General features: G+C 43.0%; 1 protein-coding gene across 1 annotated transcript in view; it reads right to left on the minus strand.

Annotated features, from left to right (window-relative positions):
• ALK (ALK receptor tyrosine kinase) overlaps positions 1-21,684 on the minus strand; it is a 767,947-nt gene that overhangs the window by 192,467 nt on the left and 553,796 nt on the right. The window contains exon 5 of the mRNA XM_030921204.1: positions 10,516-10,643. Coding sequence (XP_030777064.1) covers positions 10,516-10,643 — 128 coding nt within the window. The remainder of the gene's footprint in view (positions 1-10,515; positions 10,644-21,684) is intronic.

Here is a 21,684-nt window from a genome sequence, read left to right on the forward strand (position 1 = left end):
CACACGAATTATCTGGTACCACAGGATGTAATGGACACATGGCATCCAAATGACTCAGAATTCAAATCCATGTTTTTCTTCTCCAAGTCCTATATCTTCTATCCACTGTCCATGCTGCTGTGTCCCTTGCTTTTCTTTCTGTTGCATCTTTTTGGCCATTTTACCCCTTATGACCTGTAATGTTGGAGAATAAAATGGATAGAGGAGGCGAGGTTGGAAAGTTTGAATCCTGCTGTCAGTTGTTTCAGGAAGACAGAGAGGGTGTGGGAGAGGTGGTGGATCGGAACCAATGTCTAAAGTGACATTTCTCTGATCACATCTGGAATGAATTTATCTGGGTCCATCCTGTTTGCTTCACAGCCACATTTTTTTTTTTTTTAAGGAACAATTCCAGAGAGGTCTTAGTGACCTAAAGAGAAAACATCTTCCCAAGCCCCTTCCCCATCACCAGCTGGAGCATCCATCTCATTAATAACTGGAGCCTAATCCTTCGCATTCAAAGGGAGTCCCATTACCCAAAACAATAATATTTTTAATTACCCAGGCAAAGTGGCAATTGCACATTGAATACTAAGGATTATGTAAAACTAATAAATACTTTTGGAAATTCATTGAACATTTTAATGAATTAAAAGTTATGAAATATTTATAAGCGGTAACAACACCATTTATTACCATTAATAAAATAAATACATTAGTCAGAGAATGAAATTCATTACTATTTTACTACTAGACATTGATGTCAATGACTGAGTATTGCTCCAAATTACTTGTAAAATAGACCAATTATTTTAGTGTGATTAATCTTTTCAATTATTTCCTTTATGTAGTTGTAATTTGAAAGTAATTTTCTTCTGGGAGTACAATGACCTCGGCACACTCATTCTTTATTTATTTATATTTAAAAACCTTTTGTGTCTGCCCCCATTTCTGGGCAAGTTCCAATGATCGAATATTTAAAATAGTTGCCCAAGCAGGCATTGTTTCTAAGCACTTTGTGGGGCATTTAAAAATTGGCTTTATTAATAATTATGGATAAGCCATTCCAAAGTAAGAACTTCTTTGCCAACAGTAGCTAGGCACTGGTGGAGAGAGGAAAGACCAGTGAATTTCCTTCCTGGTTCCGTCTGCTTCCGCCTGACTGTTTTGGATTCCAGTCTTCCTCAAGGGAGGCGGTGTGACAGGCATTTGAAAAGACCTCTCTCCTGCCTCCAACTACCTCTACAGAATTAAGCAGGATTACTCTTTTGTGTGGCACAAAGGACTCTTTGCATCCAGTCACCAAGGTAAAAACAAAATGACTTTATCAGGCATAAGAGCATAGGTCTTAGGAGGCAAGAGAAGCAGCTGCCTTTGCAATCAGAAAGCAAGTCTGGGCTATCAGAATCTCTGCTGGAAAAGAGGTAAATTTTCCCTTTGCATAATGGCTCCGGCAAGGCACAGATGGAAAGGCAAAAGGCGGGTGTGAACCTGTAAACATACCCCAGGATAGTTGTGCCGAATTATTCAGCTCTGGTTCTAGAATTAAGAGATTCAGCTTAGTCAAGGGATGCCAGAGAGAGGATGAGAACATGTATTGTGCCAAGCATTGTGCTAGGAGCTCTGCACGCAATATCTGTTTTAATTTCCCAACAAACCTATAATTATGTATTTCCTGATGAGAAAATGAAAGCTCATAGATTTAGGAAACTTTTCCAAGCTCAAAAAGGTGGTAAGTGATGGAGCTGGCATTCCAAATTCATTCAGTCTGATTCCAAAGCCTCTAATCTTTCTCCTGCATTGGAATAAGCAAACCTTTATTGAGTGCTTGCCATGAAAAAAAAAAAAAAAGGCACTTCGCTGCTAATTGGGATACAGAGATTTAAAAAAAAGACAGTCTTTGATTTTAGGAACTTAGCATCTATTGAGTGAGACACATAAATAACTGTGGAGAGAAGTAGATGGTTCTAAAATAGACATACATGGAAACAATTCTGAGCGGAGACTTAGAGAAAATACATTTGAGCTGGGGTTTGAAAGACGTGCGGGTCTTTGAAAGATGGAGAGTGCACTGCAGGGGGGCGCAGATGGAACCAAAGCTTGAGCTGGGGAGGGACGTTTGAGAAATGCAAGCAGATCTCAGTGGCTGATGAAATCATAATTTTCATGCTTATCTTTTAAATGGTTCAGTCCACAGTAAGTTAAGGACAGGAGATTTTGGAAATAGGGAGTTAGGAAGGAGAGCATTTTGAAAATGGAGTTGAACATCCACCTGGAGTTAGGCACAAGAACTAAGTGAAGATACTAAGGTCGTGACTGCGATTTCTCCTTGGTGATCATTTCCAAGCAATAAAGCCCACCATTGCATGGCTGATTGAGTCCCCTGAAGTGACTGATCCAGGTGGTGGCACCTCCCCAGGTTGGCAGTGTGTGGCTCTCATCACCCTCTTGGTATTAGGTCAATAATTAACATCACAAAGCTTTGCAGGAGGCCTCAGAGGAGCCAGTTTGTTATTGTGAATGAAAATTTTTTCACGAGAAACAGCAGCATCAAAGAAGCAGGTTAGTATTCAAAAGCTTCAGGCGAGGCGAGGCCCAGAGAGGTTAAGTAGCTCATGGCATCATTTATAAGGCACCTCCACAGCCACCTTCTCACTGATCCTCAGCAGGAGGTCAATTTTGAGACAACTATTGATACGCTGTTATCCCTATTTTAAATGAAAAAGACAAAAACAAACCCAATCTATGTTCTAGTTATGAGGGAAATCTTTAATGATTTGGAGTGATGGCTAGTCTATGGCAAGTAAGAGGTAGGAAGGAGACTTAAATCCATGTTTTCTGATTCTGGTTCAGCGCTCATTCTGTGGTCTTTCTGAGAAAGGAATGTTGGAACTACCTTGGAGGAAGACATCTTCAGGAATGGAACACCTATTCAATACTGACAGAGGAGGAACACTGCCATCTTGGACAAGCACCTTATCCTAAAGTTCACCTTAATCAAAAACCACCTAAATCCAAAGGACATCAGCCTAATGGCCAAGGTCAGCATGACCATAAACCACAAATAACATCTCTGACAAGAAACATTCCAAACTCCTCCCCAACCAGAGACATGCTAGCCCCAAGATAGTCTCTCTCTGACTGGAAAGATGTCAGCCCCAAGATAACCTCCCCTCCATCCAGAGAAATTCCAACACCCCCATAAAACTTCTCCCCTACACAGAAACATTCCAAGCTTCTGATAAGCCCACTCACCCTAAGACTAATATATACTCTTAGTCTATAAGAGAAAGTGTTCCTGACCAAAATCAGCCAGAAGCCCCTCTCAGGTTTATTTTCTATAAAATAAATCTGTTTTTAACCGTTGAGCTGCATTTTGTGTTTCTTTCCTCTTTCTTTAACTCTTACAAACTCTTTGTAAGATTTGCACTTACTTTGCACTAACTCTCACAACTCTTAGGTTTAGGGTGTAAATTAAATATAAGTCAAAGATGACCTCTAAGGAACAGTTCTATGCAAAGTGGAATGGAAATGTTAAAGCAACCACACCAAAATTCAGTCCTAAGACAGAAACAACTATTTTATATTAATGTCAGTATGCATCCAGTTTAGTACTTTCTCAGAAAATGTCTGTGGCATGGATGAGTGGATGCAAGGATGGATGGATAGCTGAGCCTGCTACATACAGAGTTTTTTCCTGGCAGCCCCAAGACAGAGTGCCACTGTGATCTACATTTTACAAGCACAGACTGAGAATCCTGCTGAGGCATTGCTTGCTGTTGGAAGAGAAAATGCCCAGTTTGGGTCAGGCTGCCAGGAGCCCATGAAGTAATCCCTCATTTACCCAGCTGGATTTTGGAGCCTACTCTAGATGTTGATTCGTTCCACATGGTTGGCCAAAGATCTGAATTTATTTGTTCAGCTTCTCTCATTTCCTCTTGTCCCCTTTCAGGCTAAGAAAGATATCCTCCATTGTCTTTGGTGGAGAAGGAGGAGAGAGAGGGGGGACAAGGTTAGGGGATGCTACCCATTTTTTCCTGGAAATATTTATACTAGCTACATACCCAGCACCTCAAAGCCAGGACCCACCCGGACGAGAACTTGCCTTTTGTGAAAATGGCCCATATTCAAAGTCTAATAGCCTTGTGCTAAGCCCTAGCTTTTTAAAGAAGATACAGTTAATCTACCTATTTTTGGTTTTCATATTTTAAATAGTGTAACATCCAGGACCGGATCATAAAGACTGGAGTTAATAGGAGAGCTGAGGCCGGGTGTGGTGGCTCATACCTGTAATCCCAGCACTTTGGGAGGCCAGGGTGGGCAGATCACAAAGTCAGGAGTTCGAGACCAGCCTGACCAACATGGTGAAACCCTGTCTCTACTAAAAATACAAAAATTAGCCAGGTGTGGTGGCGTGCGCCTGTAATCCCAGCTACTCAGGAGGTTGAGGCAGGAGAATCCCTTGAACCCAGGAGGCAGAGGTTGCAGTGAGCTGAGATGGCGCTACTGTACTCCAGCCTGGGAGACAGAGTGAGACTATATCTCAAAAAAAAAAAAAAAAAAAAGAGCTGAGAATCAGACTGTCCAGTGGTTCTTAAAATGTATTACATGAAGCCCCATTGAGGGGGAATGTCGAGGGCTGTGGAGCAGGTGGGTTCTGGGTCCCCCCAAAGAGAACTGTACTTGTATCATTTTATATACTGGGCTTCCATATAAGACTTTGTTTTAATTAAGGCTTCAGGCTCTAGAAAAGGTTTGAAGACCATGGGTCGAGTTCAAATACCCTCATTTTAGCCCCGGAGAAGTTAAAAAATGGTGTTTGTGCATCTCCAACTCTTTGGGGACATGTGTTTCAAGGTATCCATAATCATGGGACTGCATTTGACACTTTGGATTCCTTCACCTTCCTGAGCCAGAGAAGTTAGAGAAATAACTTCTCTTGGGTAAGTTGAAGGTTATGACATCCTCTCTAATGAATGAATCAGAAGCAATGTGTATGAAATTATCTCAGTAGAGTAAGGAACCAAGAAGATTACTTCTTTTGAGAAATCTGTTAGTGAGCTGAATGTGGCTGTGGCCTGGGAAACCTCAGATGTGTTTCTTGTAGGTTCATGAAAGAGAAGAGGAGCTATAGAGGCCTGCTATAAAATGTATGTAGGCTCACACAGGAGCTATCCCATCTCCTTGTTTTTCATGGGGGAGCTCCTTTGCAGCTCCTTGTCTTCATGTTGACTGGTGGCAGTGGTCCATCTCAACTGCCTCTGACCAATCCAAGCTGGGAAAGGGAAATACTGAATTGATTTCTTAGAAAAATTGAGAACTTGACAACCATAAGGTGGAGGCAGAAAGCACCTTGGGCTGGTCAGTAATTTAGTGTATCACACTTCAAGGAAAATCTTTGGGTCTTTGTTCATTCAATTTCTACATGGCAAGGGAGACAGATTCGATGTTTCTGGTGTCCTTTCCAGCAGAGATCTTCTATGCACACAGCAAGGTGTGGTAGCTAAGAACATGGATTTTGGAGCCAGATGGCTCCATTTCAATACCAGCTGTGTGACTTTGGGGAAATTACTTAGGTCTCCGTGCCTTGATTTCTCTATCCATATAATGGGAATAATAATGATAATAATAATATTACATACTTCATAGCATTGTTGTAAGGATTGAATGAGTTAATATATGTACCATGCCCATGCTTAGAACAGGGCCTAGTGCGTGGAAGTGCTAGATGAGGGTTTGCAATGCCATGCATTTTTACGAGCTGTTCGGAGCCACGCTGATCCTCCCCTCCCCTCCCCCCCTTTCTTTCTTTCTTTCTTTTTTTCTTGCAGAGTCTTGTTCTGTTGCCCAGGCTGGAGTACAATGGTACTATCTCAGCTCACTGCAACCTCTGCCTCCCAGGTTCAAGCTTCTGCCTCAGCCTCCCGAGTAGCTGAGACTACAGGTGCATGCCACCATGCCTGGCTATTTTTTTTTCTTTTTGTTTTGTATTTTTAGTAAAGATGGGGTTTCATCATGTTGGCCAGGCTGGTCTCGAACTCCTGACCTCAGGTGATCCGCCCACCTTGGCCTCCCAAAGTGCTGGGATTACAGGTGTGAGCCACCACGCCTGGGACCCTGGCCCTTTTCAAATCCCTTTCAAGAAGCTAGTCTTTCCCGTTCTGACATATGTGTTTCTGTAGGCACCTCTGAACCTGAGGGGTCCCAGTGAGTGTCCTGTGTGATCCTATTGCTCTGGGTTGTCTGCTCAAGACAGGTTTTTGTGAATGGGCTAAGGTTTCCCTGGGAGCCAGGCATGGGTGTCTCTGGGGGCTGATGTCTCTCTTGTCTGTGCTGATTGTGTAAGCTGCTCTTTCACTGGTCTTTCAGGGAAAAACCTATTCTGAGCCATTTCTACTCACAGCTACTTTCTTTTGGAAGTAGTAGGGTAATAGCCCAAAGCTATAAAAGAAGGTGCAGTATTTATCAATTGATTGATTAACCAATCAGTCAACGTGTATTTGTGTGGTGTTTTCTATGTGTTTAGCACCATGCTAGCTGCTCACTGGAGAAATAAAAGAAATGTAAGACAAGGTCTTGAACTTCAAGTTAGGATTCCAAAATGATTAAATGGGAAATGATTATAAAACACCTACTAAATTTAGATGTAGAGAATAAAGTCTTCCAAGGAGAATTTCTGTAGTTGCAAATGACATTTCCTGGCCCCAGGAAATGAGTGAGGTGGTCCAGTCTAGGCCCCTTATTCTATTATTTTCTGATGTGGGAGGCAATAAGAAATGACCTGTGTCACATGAAAGTGCCACAAGGGAAGGAGTAATATTGAGGAGATTTATCTGGCAACATGTGGAAGATGGAATGGTATTAGCGAGACCAGCTGGCTGCTGCCAAAGTTCAAGTCTGCATATATGAAGAATATAGGAAGAATAAGACACACAGCTGAGAATATGAAGTCAGAGGGGTAGATCCAAGAGACAGCAACAGTAGTATTGTATTAGTCCATTCTCACACTGCTGTAAAGAAATACCTGAGACTGGGTAATCTATAAAGAAAAGAGGTTTAATTGGTTCATGGTTCCACAGGCTGTACAGGAAGCATGGCTGGGGAGGCCTTAGGAAACCTGCAATCACGGTAGAAGGCAAAAGGGAAGCAGGCACATCCTACATGGCTAAAGCAGGAGGAAGAGAGCAATGAGGAAGGTGCTGCACACCTTTTTTTTTTTTTTTTTTTTTTTAAAGACGGAGTCTTGCTCTGTCACCAGGCTGGAGTGCAGTGGCACGATCTTGGCTTACTGTAACCTCTGCTTCCTGGGTTCATGTGATTCTTCTGTCTCAACCTCCCGGGTAGCTGGGACTACAGGCACCCACCACCATGCCCAGCTAATTTTTGTATTTTTAGTAGAGACGGGGTTTCACCATGTTGGCCAGGATGGTCTCGATCTCTTGACCTCGTGATCCACCCGCCTTGGCCTCCCAAAGTGCTGGGATTACAGGCGTGAACCTCCGTGCCCTGCCACTGCACACTTTTGTTTTTGTTTTTTTCTTTTGAGACAGAGTTTCGCTCTTGTTGCCCAGGCTGGAGTGCAGTGGCGCAATCTCAGCTCACTGCAACCTCCGCCTCCTAGGTTCAAGCAATTCTCCTGCCTCAGCCTCCCAAGTAGCTGGGATTACAGGCATGCGCCACCACCCCGGCTACTTTTTTTTTTTTTTTTTTTTGTATTTTTAGTGGAGACAGGGTTTCTCCATGTTGGTCAGGCTGGTCTCGAACTCCCTACCTCAGGTAATCCGCCCACCTCAGCCTCACAAAGTGTTGGGATTACAGGCATAAGCCTCCTTCAACATTGAGGATTACAATTCAACATGAAATGTGGTGGGGAGGGGAGGACACAAATCCAAACCATATCAAGTGTCTAGACAGAAATACTGGCTTTGTCACCAGATCAACTTGGAATCGAGTTTGACTCCACCTTTCACTAACTCAATGACCTTGGAAAGTTTTGAAACTTCTGTGAGCTTCAGTTTCCCCATCTGTAAAATGAGTATACTAGTCCCTGCTTTACAGCATTATTGTAAAGCTTGCATGAGGTAACACATAAAGGCATTGACGCTTGCCTTTGTGCATGGCGAGTGCTCTGTCAGCATTAGCTTTTTGCCATTAGTCCATATCAGCTGAGATGAACTGAGCACCTACCTAGTGTCACACACTGTGGTAAGTGTAATGATGTAGAGAGGATATAGGAATGGCCTCTGTCTTGATGACACCCACAGATAGATATTATCTCCTAGGCGGGGAGAATTGTCCCATGTCTCCTTGAGGCTTCTCCAGATGAACTAAAATGGCACGTCTCTGCAGTGGACCAAGGAAGAGCTGTGGAGTTCTACAGTTGTGTTTCCCCTTGTGCTCTGTCTGTGCCTCATTATGAAGGGACCAAGTTCTTATCAGAAAAATAGACCAGGCATCCTGCAGACCTACGTACAGTTCTGGCCAGTAATGTCGCCAGCCCTATTCACCTCCTTCAAAGACACCATTTTTCTCCTCTTATCCCCTCTTCTTCTGGCTTAACCAAAGCAATTACCTCAGAAAACCTAGACATTTGGCTACATCAAATAGGCATTGAGTATGCCTTTAAAGTAACCCCTTCCCTTTAAATATGAGTATAATTTTAGGATGATTCTTATGTCTGCAATTTGTCTATGCCTACTGATGTGCACTTGAATTTGTTTTCTATGGGAAGGAAATTTAGAAGTTCTAAGCAAACACTGAGATCACCTTGTTCTTCACTATTCTCTGCCTTACACATCCATATCAATTCCTCCACATCCGTTGTTGACTACAGGTGGTCTGACCCAGAGAAGAAACACAGAGAACATTTGTCTCCTCATGGAGACCATCTGTTCTTGGACCTAGAGCGACTGAAAGAAGGAAGTTGGACCATGAGAACTTCTCCAGGTATCTGGGCCAAGCCACTTTCTCTAGGGAATCAGAGGAAGACTCATCTTCTCCCTCTTCTAAGAGGGTGCCCTGCCAGCGGAAACTTTCTGGATCATTAGAGAGAGTTTAGGGAGGTCAACTCTATTGGTTTTGTAAAGGTAGAAAAGCAGACAAGGAATGGGTCTCTGGAACAGACTCACCGCAAATGCAACACAGGCTATGGGGGATGAATATTTTTAGGTGAGAGGGAGTTGCAGGGCAAGGGAGAAAACATCTATAGGTTGAGATTCTTGATTTTAACATGCAAAGAATGTTTTCAGGTCAAGAAATTTTTGCAGGAGTATTTGTAGTGGGCCTGATATCTGGAATTTTGTAGTTTCTTATTCCCTTTTCCTAATGATGATCAAATGAGAACATTCTGGGAATTGATACCTTCTCCCTGTCACATTCTTGTTAACTGGTTCCATTTCAACAGATGGCCTCTTTTGTATGGTACATAGATCCTTGACATCTGTGAGGACTGATGATGTCCAGAGACATTCACAAATCTTCAAGTTCATGAGTGCAGAAACATTTGTACAAGCTCCTGGCTTGCTCCCAAACCACGTTTCTCATACATTGCCTCATATCATAGGTTAACCACCTTTTCAACTTGAACTGTGGTTCAATCTATCACATTATGGTGATTTTTCTTTTCCCCACACATAAACCAGTTTTGATTAAACAACGAAAACAAAACACACCATAAAATTTCCTGCAAGGCCAGCAATTTCCTGCAAGCCACAGGGGCAAAAGAAGCTGGGTTGGCGGGGGGTCAGTAAGGCTTCCTCCGTAAGAGAATTCCTTTCACACACCACTTCCCAGAAGCACAAAGTTCAAATCCAGGCCTGTACATGGGACAGATGACTGTGGGATATGGGCCTTCAAAGTTATTCATGAATAGTCTAAACTGAGAATTGAGGTCTGAGAGGGCCTCAGGCTTCTTCTGGCTCCACATTTCATTCTTGGGCCCCTGATCCTCTCCCTCCTCCCACCCTCCACCTTCCGCCCTCCGGTAGGTCCCAATGTCTGCTATTCCTGTCTATGTGCCTATGTGTTCTCAAGGAAGATATAATTTTATACCAGCTCTTTGAAATTCATTATCTGGGATATGGATCACCTGATGTCATTTAGAACTAGCCCCTAAAACACTCTAGACTTTTTTTTTTTTTTGAGATGGGGTCTCATTCTGTTGCCCAGGCTGGAGTGCAAAGGCGCAATCTTGGCTCACTGCAACCTCTGTCTCCTGGGTTGAAGCAATTTCCCTGCCTCAGCCTCCCAAGCAGTTGGGATTACAGGTGCACATCACACGCCCGGCTAATTTTTGTATTTTTAGTAGAGACAGGGTTTTGCCGTGTTGGCCAGGCTGGTCTTGAACTCCTGACCTCAAGTGATCCACCTGCCTTGGCCTCCCAAAGTGCTGGGATTACAGGTGTGAGCTACAGCACCCAGCCCACTCTAGACTTTTCTTCATAAGTGTGTGCATTCCCAGCTAAACACGGTTGCAGGTTATTGACACATCTAACACAATAGGCTACCAAGGAGAGTGGGAAAGCCAGATTCAGATACCTTCACTGCAGTTCTTCAGGGCAAAGAAGTCCACTGCAGACAAGCTGCGGTTTCCACTGGAGACGTATTCCAGGGCCACTCGAAAGGGGTTGTCTGGGCGCCCGATTCTTCCCTGGAGCACTGTCCAACTGGTTGCATTGGAAAGCAGGGGAGAAAAGCATAGAGAAACAGTTATGAGAATTAGGCGTAACATGTGGACAGGGTCACGTCCTTGCAGGGACTTCAGGGCTCACATTCTTCATGGGCACCAAGAGATGGGACTCTAAGCGGCACTGAGGACGGTGACTCTGACAGCAACAATCAAACACTTATTTTCTTTTAGTCCAGCGAACTTAGAGATCCAATTCGCAAACCCACTCTCACCACTGGCATTTCTTTTGTCATATTCTGTTTAAGGCAAATTCAGCTCTTTGGACTATTTCAGTAGCTAGTATCACAAGAAAGAAAATATATACTTGAGAAAACCTGCCAGCAGACTCAAGGAAATGTCTTCAAAACATTTGTCACTCTATTCATAATTATCTCTAGAAAGAATGATTCGTTTTCAGAGTTTTATCTGATAGAAAGTCTCGGAACCCTCAGGTTTGTTCTACAGTTACTTAACAGGGAAGCTAGTAAGAGCTATTTATTTACTGCAGGAAAATTAAAGCGCACCGAAGCATGTATTTTGGGGTAAAAGGTACCTAAGATTGACGTGGACTTTGTAAAAAGTGCAAACAGATAAAGATGGAAGCAGGCGAGATGGCGAGCTCGGCGCCACCTATAATGAAGGATACTGACACTGTCAGAGAATAGACAACAAATGAACGCTTTTACACCTTGCTCATGCTGTTAACCTCTTGAAATAGGCTCCTGTCACTGATTGGACCATCAAATTTACTTTCCAACATTGATTCATAAATGTCTGCAAGTGTGTGTGTGTGTATTTATTTACTTATTTTGAGTGGTTTGTGTGGAAAATAAAAATTACCTAGATTATTTCATATTTTCTTTCCTTAACAACTTTATTGAGGTATAATTCATGTATAATAAAATTACATGTACAAAAAGTGTCACTTTGGGAGGCCGAGGTGGGCGGATCACGAGGTCAAGAGATAGAGACCATCATGCCCAACATGGTGAAACTCCGTCTCTGCTAAAAATACAAAAATTAGCTGGGTGTGGTGGCGCGCACCTGTAGTCCCAGCTACTCGGGAGGCTGAGGCAGGAGAATCACTTGAACCAGGGAGGCGGAGGTTGCAGTGAGCAGAGATCGCCACTGCATTCCAGCCTGGTGATAGAGACTCTGTCTCAAAAAAAAGTGTATGATTTGATGGTGGCTTTTGGCTTATTTATACATCTATGAAATCATCACAATATTTCACTTTTTTTACCACTAGGTTGGGCTTTGGTATGGCGGTACAAGTGGTAAAGGAATAAGGGAAAAACTAGCTTTCCATTAAATTTTTAAAAACATTTCCACCCCCTAAATGTAGTGATGCTCACTGTAAAAAATAAAAAGCATTGAAAATCCAACAATTCAGAAAGGCTGATAATGGAAAGTAAAAGTCACCTAAAATACCATTGTCCAGCAATAACCATAGTCACCACCTAAGGGAACAACCTGTCAGTTTTTTTTTTTTTTTTTTTTTTCTGTCTTGAGACAGTATCTTGCTCTATTGTCCAGGCAGGAGTGCAGTGGTGTGATCACAGCTCATTGCAGGCTTGACCTCCCCAGGTTTAGTTAATCCTCCTACCTCAGCCTCCTGAGTAGCTGAGACTACAGCTGCGAGCCACCAAACCTGGCTAATTTTGGTGTTTTTTTGTAGAGACAGGGTCTCACTGTGTTACCCAGGCTGATCTCCAATTCCTGGGTTCAAGCCATCCACCTGCCTCAGCCTCCCAAAGTGCTGAAACTGCAGTGTGAGCCACTGCATCAAGTCCAACTTGTCCATTTTAATCCATTTTAATTTTTCATGAATGAGACCATAGTACATATACTCTGTGGTTGCACTAGGTCACTTGACGGTACGTCACAAGACAATATAGATTACATTATCATTTCAATGATTGCGTTTTTAATGATTTGTGCATTGCTCTTGATCATGATTATGCCGAAGCTAACTCTGTGTACTTGTCTAAATATGGCCTAAGGACAAATTCCTAGAATCAGTCAAAGTGTGTACACATTTAGGCATATTGTCAATCCTCCCACAGTGAATCGGGGGCCCATTTCTGCATGTGCTTGCTAACACTAGTTCCCATCAAATCTTTTCTGCCTTTGCTAACTTTTGATGAAGGCATTGCCTAAGACAATCCACCATCTCTTTCAGTGTGGTGCTCCTGGCTGGTAGCTTTATATCTCTGGTGTCTGGCATGCAGTGGGTGTCTGCTGAATGAAGGAGGTAGTCTTCTTCCCTATCGCTGTTCTCTGTAGTTAATTCAGATCACTGAAGCCAATTCTTCAGCCATTTAATAAAAGTGTATTGAGTTTCCCCACAATAGATGCTGTAGAAGGGATTATTGCTGCTGTAAAGTTTGTTCTCTGTTACTGTACCCAGCAGGATTTCCATCCACAATAAAACAGGTGCAATTGAAGGAAAAGGAGGCCTTTTGGTTTAAATGAGGGACTGTCAAAGAAAGTAATATTTGAAAAGAATATGTAAACAAGGGGTTCTTAAGGAGACAAACAAAAAGACAAAAAGACCAGAATTTGTCTTGTTCTTCTGAAAAATAAAGGACCTATTTTTGAGGAAAGATGGTGGTGAAAGGCAGGAGTATTCATATTCTGCCAAAATCATAGCTCTCTGCTCTGAGGAATGATGGATTTTAATTCCAGGTACACAGTGGCCCTTGACAATGATTTCCATTTCTATATTGGCACTAGCCCTCTGGATAAATGTGTCAAGAGTTTTAGGAATTAGTTTCTGAGTTACCGATGCAATAACTTTTGTCTGAAATTCTCTGGCCTCCCATAGTTTACTGCTGCTTTAATAACTTCCAGAGCAGTTGCCAAACATGTATTTTATATCCAGGGAAGTTGGGACTAGAAAAGGGCAAGCTTATACCTAGGGTCAGATTTGTTTAAGAGACCACCAAAAACCCAGTGAAAAATAAATCTAAACTCTCTTCTTGGTCTGCCTCCATTTTCTTTGCTTACACCTGCGTGGTCACAGAATGAGCCTATTTGGGTCCTGCTTTTGTTCCTTCGGCTGGTGGCAACTCTACTTAGGCTTGCAGAAGGGAAGGTTATGTTCTGACCTAGAGCCTCCTGGAAACAAACGTGCAGCTGGTTCCATGTGTTGGGGATTTGTGACTGTCTTATCACTGGTGCTTCCATCAATCAATGTGACAGTGTGGGGTGTCCATCTGGACTTTAGGAAGCCAGAGGACTGTATGGACAGCTTGTCACAATCCATTATCTTCCCTGTGTCTCTCTGGAGCTCTCCAGTTCCAGTTCTGGCTCTGCCCCTCATTTGCCTGATGACTTTGAATAAGGCACTTCTCTCCAAAAATGACAGAAATGTTGTATGTTTTCCGATCAATTGTATTCTGTCTCCAATTTTGCATGAATTTTTTGAGAAAAACACTGACCACCCATTTTTGCAGAGTGCCTATATGATAATGAGTACGTTAGAGTCCATCAAAAAAGGCAGGAGGGTTGGCTTGTGAATATCAAGGTCCATTTCTGACCGACAGGCTAGAAGTGATATGTAGAAAGGCCACTGAATTGGGAGCTGAGTCCTGGATTCTGGTTGTGGATTTGCATGGGCTTGGGCAAGTCCCTGCACCTCTTTGGGTTTTAGTTTCCTCATCAGCAAAATGCAGGCATTGAATTAAAAGTTCCCTAAGGGTCTTTATTGATCTGATATCTATACTTCCTTAGCTGATTGCAGGAGTCCTAGCAACAAAACATTTTATGAAAGCCCTGAAAGCTCCAATTGACAAATAATATCCCACAGAGATGAGAGGAGAATGATTAATCACAGAATCACAGATTTATTTCTGCAAAGAGACTCAGTTTCACCCTCGTTGGAGAAGTGAAGACTTGCTCAAGGTCACACATTGAGTTACCTGCAGACTTAAGATGAAAATAAAGCATATTATTGCTCCATGACTGCAAGCAAAAGAGACAATGCAACCTATGGATCAGTCGATACAATCAATTGCATTTCATTTCCCTAAAATCACAGAGATAGAGAAGAATATATCTACTTAGCATTGCTAGAGGGATCATCAATTTGGGTTTTCAGGATAGACCCACCAGCCAGATAGTGAAAAACACTGTCAGAAAAATCTCCCAAAAAATCATAAGAAGCCCTAACATGGAAACAAAAATAATTTCTAAGGCTGCCATGGCTCCCTACCAGCTTAGCTCTATATGTTTAAAGAAAACTGTCTGGCACATCTGATACAAGGCAAGCCAATGATGAGATTGAAAGGTTGGCAGCTGTGACTCAAGAGGGCAAAGGCACCGAGTTATTTTAAGCCCAGAATGAAGGGACACTTTATGACAGCATGTGAGGACCATGAGTGGCAGTTGACAAGACAGGGAACATGTCATACTTTGCTTCTGTGCAATATCTTGATGGGCATCATGTTGACATAGGGCTAGCTCACATAAGTGAGCCCTCAAACCCTACATCCTTTTCAAAGGAATGCCTTTCTGAGATGGGTTTAGCTGCTGCAGTGTAGCAAGGAAAGGCCTAGATTCAGCTCTCAGCTCCACCATCCACCATCCTAAGCTACGACCTTAGGCAAAGGATTTAACTCCTCTGAGCTCCAGTTTTCCTGTTTTTAAGATGGAGGTCATAATGCCTAACTTGCTGGATTGTTGTAAGTATTTTTGAGAAGGATGTATGCAAAGTAATAGCTCTTAGCACACAGTAGGAGTTCCATAAGTGGAGCTATTCCTATGGAAACCACTGCATTCTCCATGGAATGACACTGGTCCTTGCAAATGTCGGCATCTCAATTCATTTATGAGAGTCAAAGTAGAAAGGAATATAGTAAAAGAGGGTGAGAAAGGTACTGTAATTTATGAATAGCAGCCATCACATTTGTTTAAATAAAGAAAAACTTGGTTAAATGCATCTTTATATGTTAAAAACAACTCCAACAAGTTATGTTAGAACATCCCTACAACGAGATGTATTAGGATTTGACTATGATAGCAGATCACCCTTCCTCTCAGAATCCTCCAAAGGCCGCCACCTCACTTAGAGTAAAAGCTTCTTCTTTACCTTTGCATCTTCCTGTAGGACATGAAAAGATGCTTTGTGTCTAGTTCTTGGTTAGCATTTGTTGAGTCACATTCCATTTCTCAGATATTTACTGGTGCACTGTTGCACACTAGCTAAAGTATTGGATGCTCTAGGGACGCTAAGGGTCTAGGATTTAGCCTTGTTCTCAAGGAGCTTACAGACTGGTGAGAAAGAATAAACATATGTACCAAGATTTTTAGTGAATGGCAGCATAGAAGAGGCAAGTGAGAGGTGTAGGCACCATATGCTATTGAAGCAGAGGCCAAAGCGATGTCTCCAAATGGGAGGTCAGGATAGGAGTATCTTGAGGATGGGTTGTGAAGAGGGGTCAGGAATTAGGAAAAGGACAATGCAGACAGAGAGACTGGCCTGAGCACATGAGCAGAGGCCACATAGGCAGTACGTGTTTGGAGAACAGGTGGTCCAGTCTTGCGCATGCCAATGTTTTCCATTGTCCTCTACAGGAAGGATGACTTCTGTGTCTTGTCTTCCCACCTCCTTAATGCCAGAATGGTAGATCATTCATCACATGTCTCCAATGCTTTATACATCATAGACACTCAAAAAATATTTGTTGATTGAGAGGACAAATGAACATATTTCCGTTAAATCAGACAAGTTTCTGACACTCTTGGTCAAAATTTATATTGCAGTGGAGCTGAGTTAATCCAAACATTCATGTCAATTCATGAACACTAGCTGTCATCTATTCACATGATAATGATACCTTCCCTGTTAGGAGAAACGCAAAGACTGGGGAACTTTGGCGGTTGCATTATTACTACATAGCTCATCACATAACTCTTGGCCTTCATTTGCCAAGAGCAAATCAGAAGGAACCAGAGAATTATGTAATTGAGACCTGGAGGATACCTGAGTTCTCAACTAGGACAGTTACCATCTGTTGCATAAATGTTCTCTCCAATGCAGGTCGGGCTTGGACCAAGTCAATGTGAATACTACATACAGCACCTTAATAATATGACCAACAAGAGTTAAAACTTATTAAAGTCCTACTATATGCACTGCTTATAGCTGAGTTTTAAATGCAGGTTGGCATGCCTCTACAATCTTTAGAATACCATTTTATTCTGTCATTTAAGCTCCTTGAGGTTAGAAACTATTTTTCCGAGGCTTTATTTCTTTTTTCTTTCTTTCTTTTTTTTTTTTTTGAGACGGAGTCTCACTCTGTCACCCAGGCTGGAGTGCAGTGGCCAGATCTCAGCTCACTGCAAGCTCCGCCTCCCGGGTTCACGCCATTCTCCTGCCTCAGCCTCCCGAGTAGCTGGGACTACAGGCGCCGCCACCTCGCCCGGCTAGTTTTTTGTATTTTTAGTAGAGATGGGGTTTCACCGTGTTAGCCAGGATGGTCTCGATCTCCTGACCTCGTGATCCGCCCGTCTTGGCCTCCCAAAGTGCTGGGATTACAGGCTTGAGCCACCGCGCCCGGCCCCGAGGCTTTATTTCTATTTCTGGCTCTGATGAACATGGCTGGGGACCTGAAGCTACACGATGTGGCCATCCTCATGTCCTGTGCTGGTCATGAGCACCAAGTCATTCAGGTGGTGACTGACCCCCTAGCTGGGATGGCCAAACTCACAGGTGAGATCGACAATGACAAAAGCCACATAAATTAGATAACTAGCCAAGTCCCTGCCACATAGAACACAATCACGTGATGACGATTATTATCAAGCATAACCCTGTCAAGACTCAGGCCACACTGCTGGCATTCCTCCACATGTGCCTTTGCTAAGAATCTCTCTTGACAAGTGTCTGGACAAGGTGTGAAGGTGTGAAGATTTGTTAGAAACAAAGAACTGAGCCTGTGGGAGTTTGTCTAGATCAATATAGAAAGAAAGGGGGGGCGGGAACCAATTGAACCTCTCTCTCTAATCTTATCCTACAGGAAAAAAAACCCACATAACTTTCAAGTTTTCCTTAAAATATACTTTGTAGTAATTCTGTAGCAAATATAAACCATTCAGCACAATTTTTTATTGTTTCCATTAAATCAGCCTGCATTTAAAGCATTTTTATGGGAGATAGCAGGGGAAAAATGCTAGATCAATGTAAATTTTAGTGTGAAGTCCTTTGTTGCTTATTAATTTTCTATAATAATAATTACACGTGGCATGTGGCATGGAGTCTTTTATCCAAGTAGCCTTGGCTTTGCTATTCACTTGCCCTTCATATTTTCCCACAAGTTAGATGAATGTGCTCTGAAGAGGATCAGCTGTGATAGGAAGAGGTTTCAGGTTGAGTGGGGATCTGGCTCCCAATGGCCCAGGGTGGAGAAGAGCTGCTCTGAGGCTAAGGGGGGGCTCCAAGCTCTGTAGGAGGGGCCAAGGCAGGGAGGGGTTCCCTGGGGCCGCAGGTCTGCTTGTTGAGACCTTAGCATTGTCAGCTGTAAAGCAGTTTTCATTTCATCAGAGATGTTAAGTGGGTGACTGGGATCTGGAAAGTAGGCCAGCCTTCCTGAGGTAGAGGCATAGAAGATGTTCCAAACTGCATTTCCCTAATTATTTTCACATGTTTTGGAACAAAGACAACATAAATGGTCCTGAGCTCCTTTTCCTAGCCTCCTTTTTTGGGGGGGGGGGAAGGGGACAGGGGTGGAGTGTCACTCTGTCACCCAGGCTGAAGTGCAGTGGCACAATCTCGGCTCACTGCAACCTCTGCTCCTGGCTCAAGTGATTCTCATGTCTCAGCCTCCCAAGTAGCTGGGATTACAGGTATGTGCCATCATGCCCAGCTAATTTTTATATCTATAGTTGAGATGGGGTTTCCCCATGTTGGCCAGGTTGGTCTCGAACTCCTGACCTCAGGTGACCCGCCCACCTCGGCCTCCCAAAGTGCTTCCTTTGGGGTTACAGGCATAAGCCACTGCACTCGGCCCTCCTAGCCTCTTTTGAGCTTCTTCTAACTTCCCCTTTTTTTCTCTCCTCCCTCATTCCCTCCCTCCCTCTCTCCCTCCTCTCTTTCTTGCTTCTATTCCTCCCTCCCTTTTCCTTTCCTTCTTTCAAGAGAAATATAATAATTAAGCAGCCAGACTTTTATTGGCTGTGTGACCTCAGGCCCCTGGACCTCCTGCTCTCATCACTTGAGTTCCACCCCCACTGGGAGTTTTATAGTCTCAATTCTGCCTTTTATTGGCTGTGTGACCTTAGGCCAGCTACCTAACCTAACCTCTCTGTGCCTGAATTTTGTAATTAAGAAGTGGGAATAATAATTGACTCATAAAGGGGTGTTGTGAAGATCACATGGGTTGAGATATGTAGGCATGTAGTTAGCACTCAATAAGCATTAGCAGATGCTGTTGTTATTATTACGCTAGTGTTTCTTTTCTCTCCTAAATCCAATGTGGCTGATGATCTTATAAGGTGAAATAAGAGATTGACTATGTGGTGGGATTTGGGGGTTTTGGAAAAGAGCCTCCCATTCCATACATAAAGGTTTTCAGGGCTCCTTCCATTAAATATGAAAATCTTATTTAATTTTCCTAACAAATGCATGAAACATATCATCACCCCTATTTTATGAGAGAAAATTGAGGCTCAGAGAGCTGACACAGCTGGTTCATGTAGTAAGTACTAGGAGGCAATGTGAACCCAAGACTATCTTCAAAACTCTGGCACTTCCTACTATAATGCACATAGGTTTAAATGTATGCCAAATGCAAGTAACTCATTTTTTAGAAGAGCTTTTGGTGGGTCAGAGGTGGGTCGTGTTTGAAGAATAGCATACTAATAAAGGGTGCATCCTGCAGATATTTCGTCCCCTTTCAGTGTTGCCTCAGGCTACCCTATTCCTTTTCTACTTGACCTCTGCATCTTTAGAATCTGAATTGGAATATGCAGGCTTGTGGGGGGCTGATGTCCACCCTGGCCGTGGCTGAGCATTTTTCCTTCATTCTGTATACCAGGCCAGAAAGCAGGAGACGAAGAGTCTACCTCTACAGACTTAGCCTCTAAATCATTGCAATCGGGATGGGGAGGAGTAGACTGATCATAGCCACAGTTGTCAGAAAAACATAGTAGTAGAAGTGTTCTTAACTGGCCTCTGTGTGACTAATTTGCTTGCTGGATTAGCACAAGCTCTACATTTTACATGCCATGAAATACCCTGTGCACTCTGAATGTTCAAGGTTGCTGAGTGGTCAAGGTTACTGAGTGTTCAAGGTCACTGAATGTTCAATGTTACTGAGGTTCAATGTTCAAGGTTACCGAGTATTTAAGGTTACTGTGTTTAAGATCACTCAAAGTTCAAGGTTACTGAATGTTCAAGGTCACTGAATGCTCAAGGTCACTGAGTGTCCAAGGTCACTGAAAGTTCAAGGTCACTGAATGCCCAAGGTTACTGAGTGCTCAAGTTTATTCTTCAGTACCCCTAGACTCCCTACTCCAATCATTTGAGTTCCACACCCACTGAGAGTCAGTTATGCTTATTCTGTCAGATGCAGAACATGATACCCAAAAGTATGGCCCCTTGGCATGCTGAGTCCTTTGAAATGAAGGACATTGGAAGGGTCTCAGAAGCAAGTTCTCTCTGACCTTCTCCTCTCCTCCTGTCTCCCGCCCCTTTCTCCCTTGAAGTGAGTTGTAGAAACCAGAATTCCTCTTCCCCAAAGTCAGTCATAGGAGCTAGCACCCCTCTCCCCTGGAGCAAGCCATAAAACTAGAATGGTTATTCTCTCCCTGTGGCCTTGAAGACCTTCATTCCACAGGGGTCCTGTTCCACACCCAGGAGGAAGAAATGCTAGACAGGGAGGCCAAGGAGAATCTGAACCCACAGGGTTGCTAGGTTTCCCCCTAAGTCTGTCACCACTGGATCATCCCCTTTCTGTCCCATCCCCTTCTGCAATGGCTTCATCAAACCAAACAAAGACATCGGGTCTTCATTTCTGAAGGTTCCCAAGTAACGTAAAATTTTGATTAAACCAATTTGTTTTGCTTTCCTCTTGCTTTCCTGTCTTTTGTCCTAGGAGTGTCCAGAGTGACCTTTGTGATGGGTAAGGAAGAGTGACACACCTTTCCGCCCCTACAGTTTCTGAAACTGTTTATGCCAGCTGTATTCATTAAGTGGATGAAATACACAGGACAACATTTGAATACTTTGGAAGGACTGGTAGCTGGTGAGTCACTACAAATAATTACTGTTGAATTAGGTGTGAATGGGGCAACAGAAAGATCAGGAAACAAATCTTAAAAATCCGGAAAGCCTCCAGAGAGCCTTCAGATTACTTCACAAGTTTTAAAATTATTTCCATTTTAAAGAAACGGAGACTGAACATCATGGATGAGGTGTTATGAATGTGATTTATGAGAAAGACAATGAGGAACTCTAATCAACAGACCACACCACACTAATTTGGCACTACATCAAGCATTGGTGAATTAGCATGCATTTAGAAGTTGCAAATTAAAATAAAACATTTAAGGATCTAAGTTGATTCCCAAACAATTGGTCCCAGTAGTATTATCTAAGAGGGATTCTTCTTTGCTCTGGTTTGTATAAAAAATACATAGAAGATGCATCAGTAGTTTTTTCTTCTTTTTAAAGGAAAAAACACTGATTATCCAGACCAAAAAAATAAAAAATAAAAATCAAGCGAGAGAAAACTTCTAATCACAAGTAGTGACCCTGAGAATCCTGAATTTCCTCTTTCTGTTTCTCTGAATTTTGGATTAGATCCCATGCAAGCCACCACCTCCTCCAGCATCTGCTGAGCATCCCTCACCAGGGAGCTGTGGGGAGGGACCCAGCTGAATTCTGGGCAGGGCAAGTGAGAGGAGAGAGAGTGTGGATGGTGCCGGCATTCCAGGAATCACTTAGAGTTAGAGAAGAGACCACAGGAGGGGATCCCAGTGGGGTTTTTCCACTCCACATACTTGCCAGACAATCTTTCTGGCAGGGTGGGTGGTGG

The sequence above is a fragment of the Rhinopithecus roxellana genome, chromosome 17 (genome assembly GCF_007565055.1).
Source record: "Rhinopithecus roxellana isolate Shanxi Qingling chromosome 17, ASM756505v1, whole genome shotgun sequence".
Classification (NCBI taxonomy): Eukaryota; Metazoa; Chordata; class Mammalia; order Primates; family Cercopithecidae; genus Rhinopithecus; species Rhinopithecus roxellana.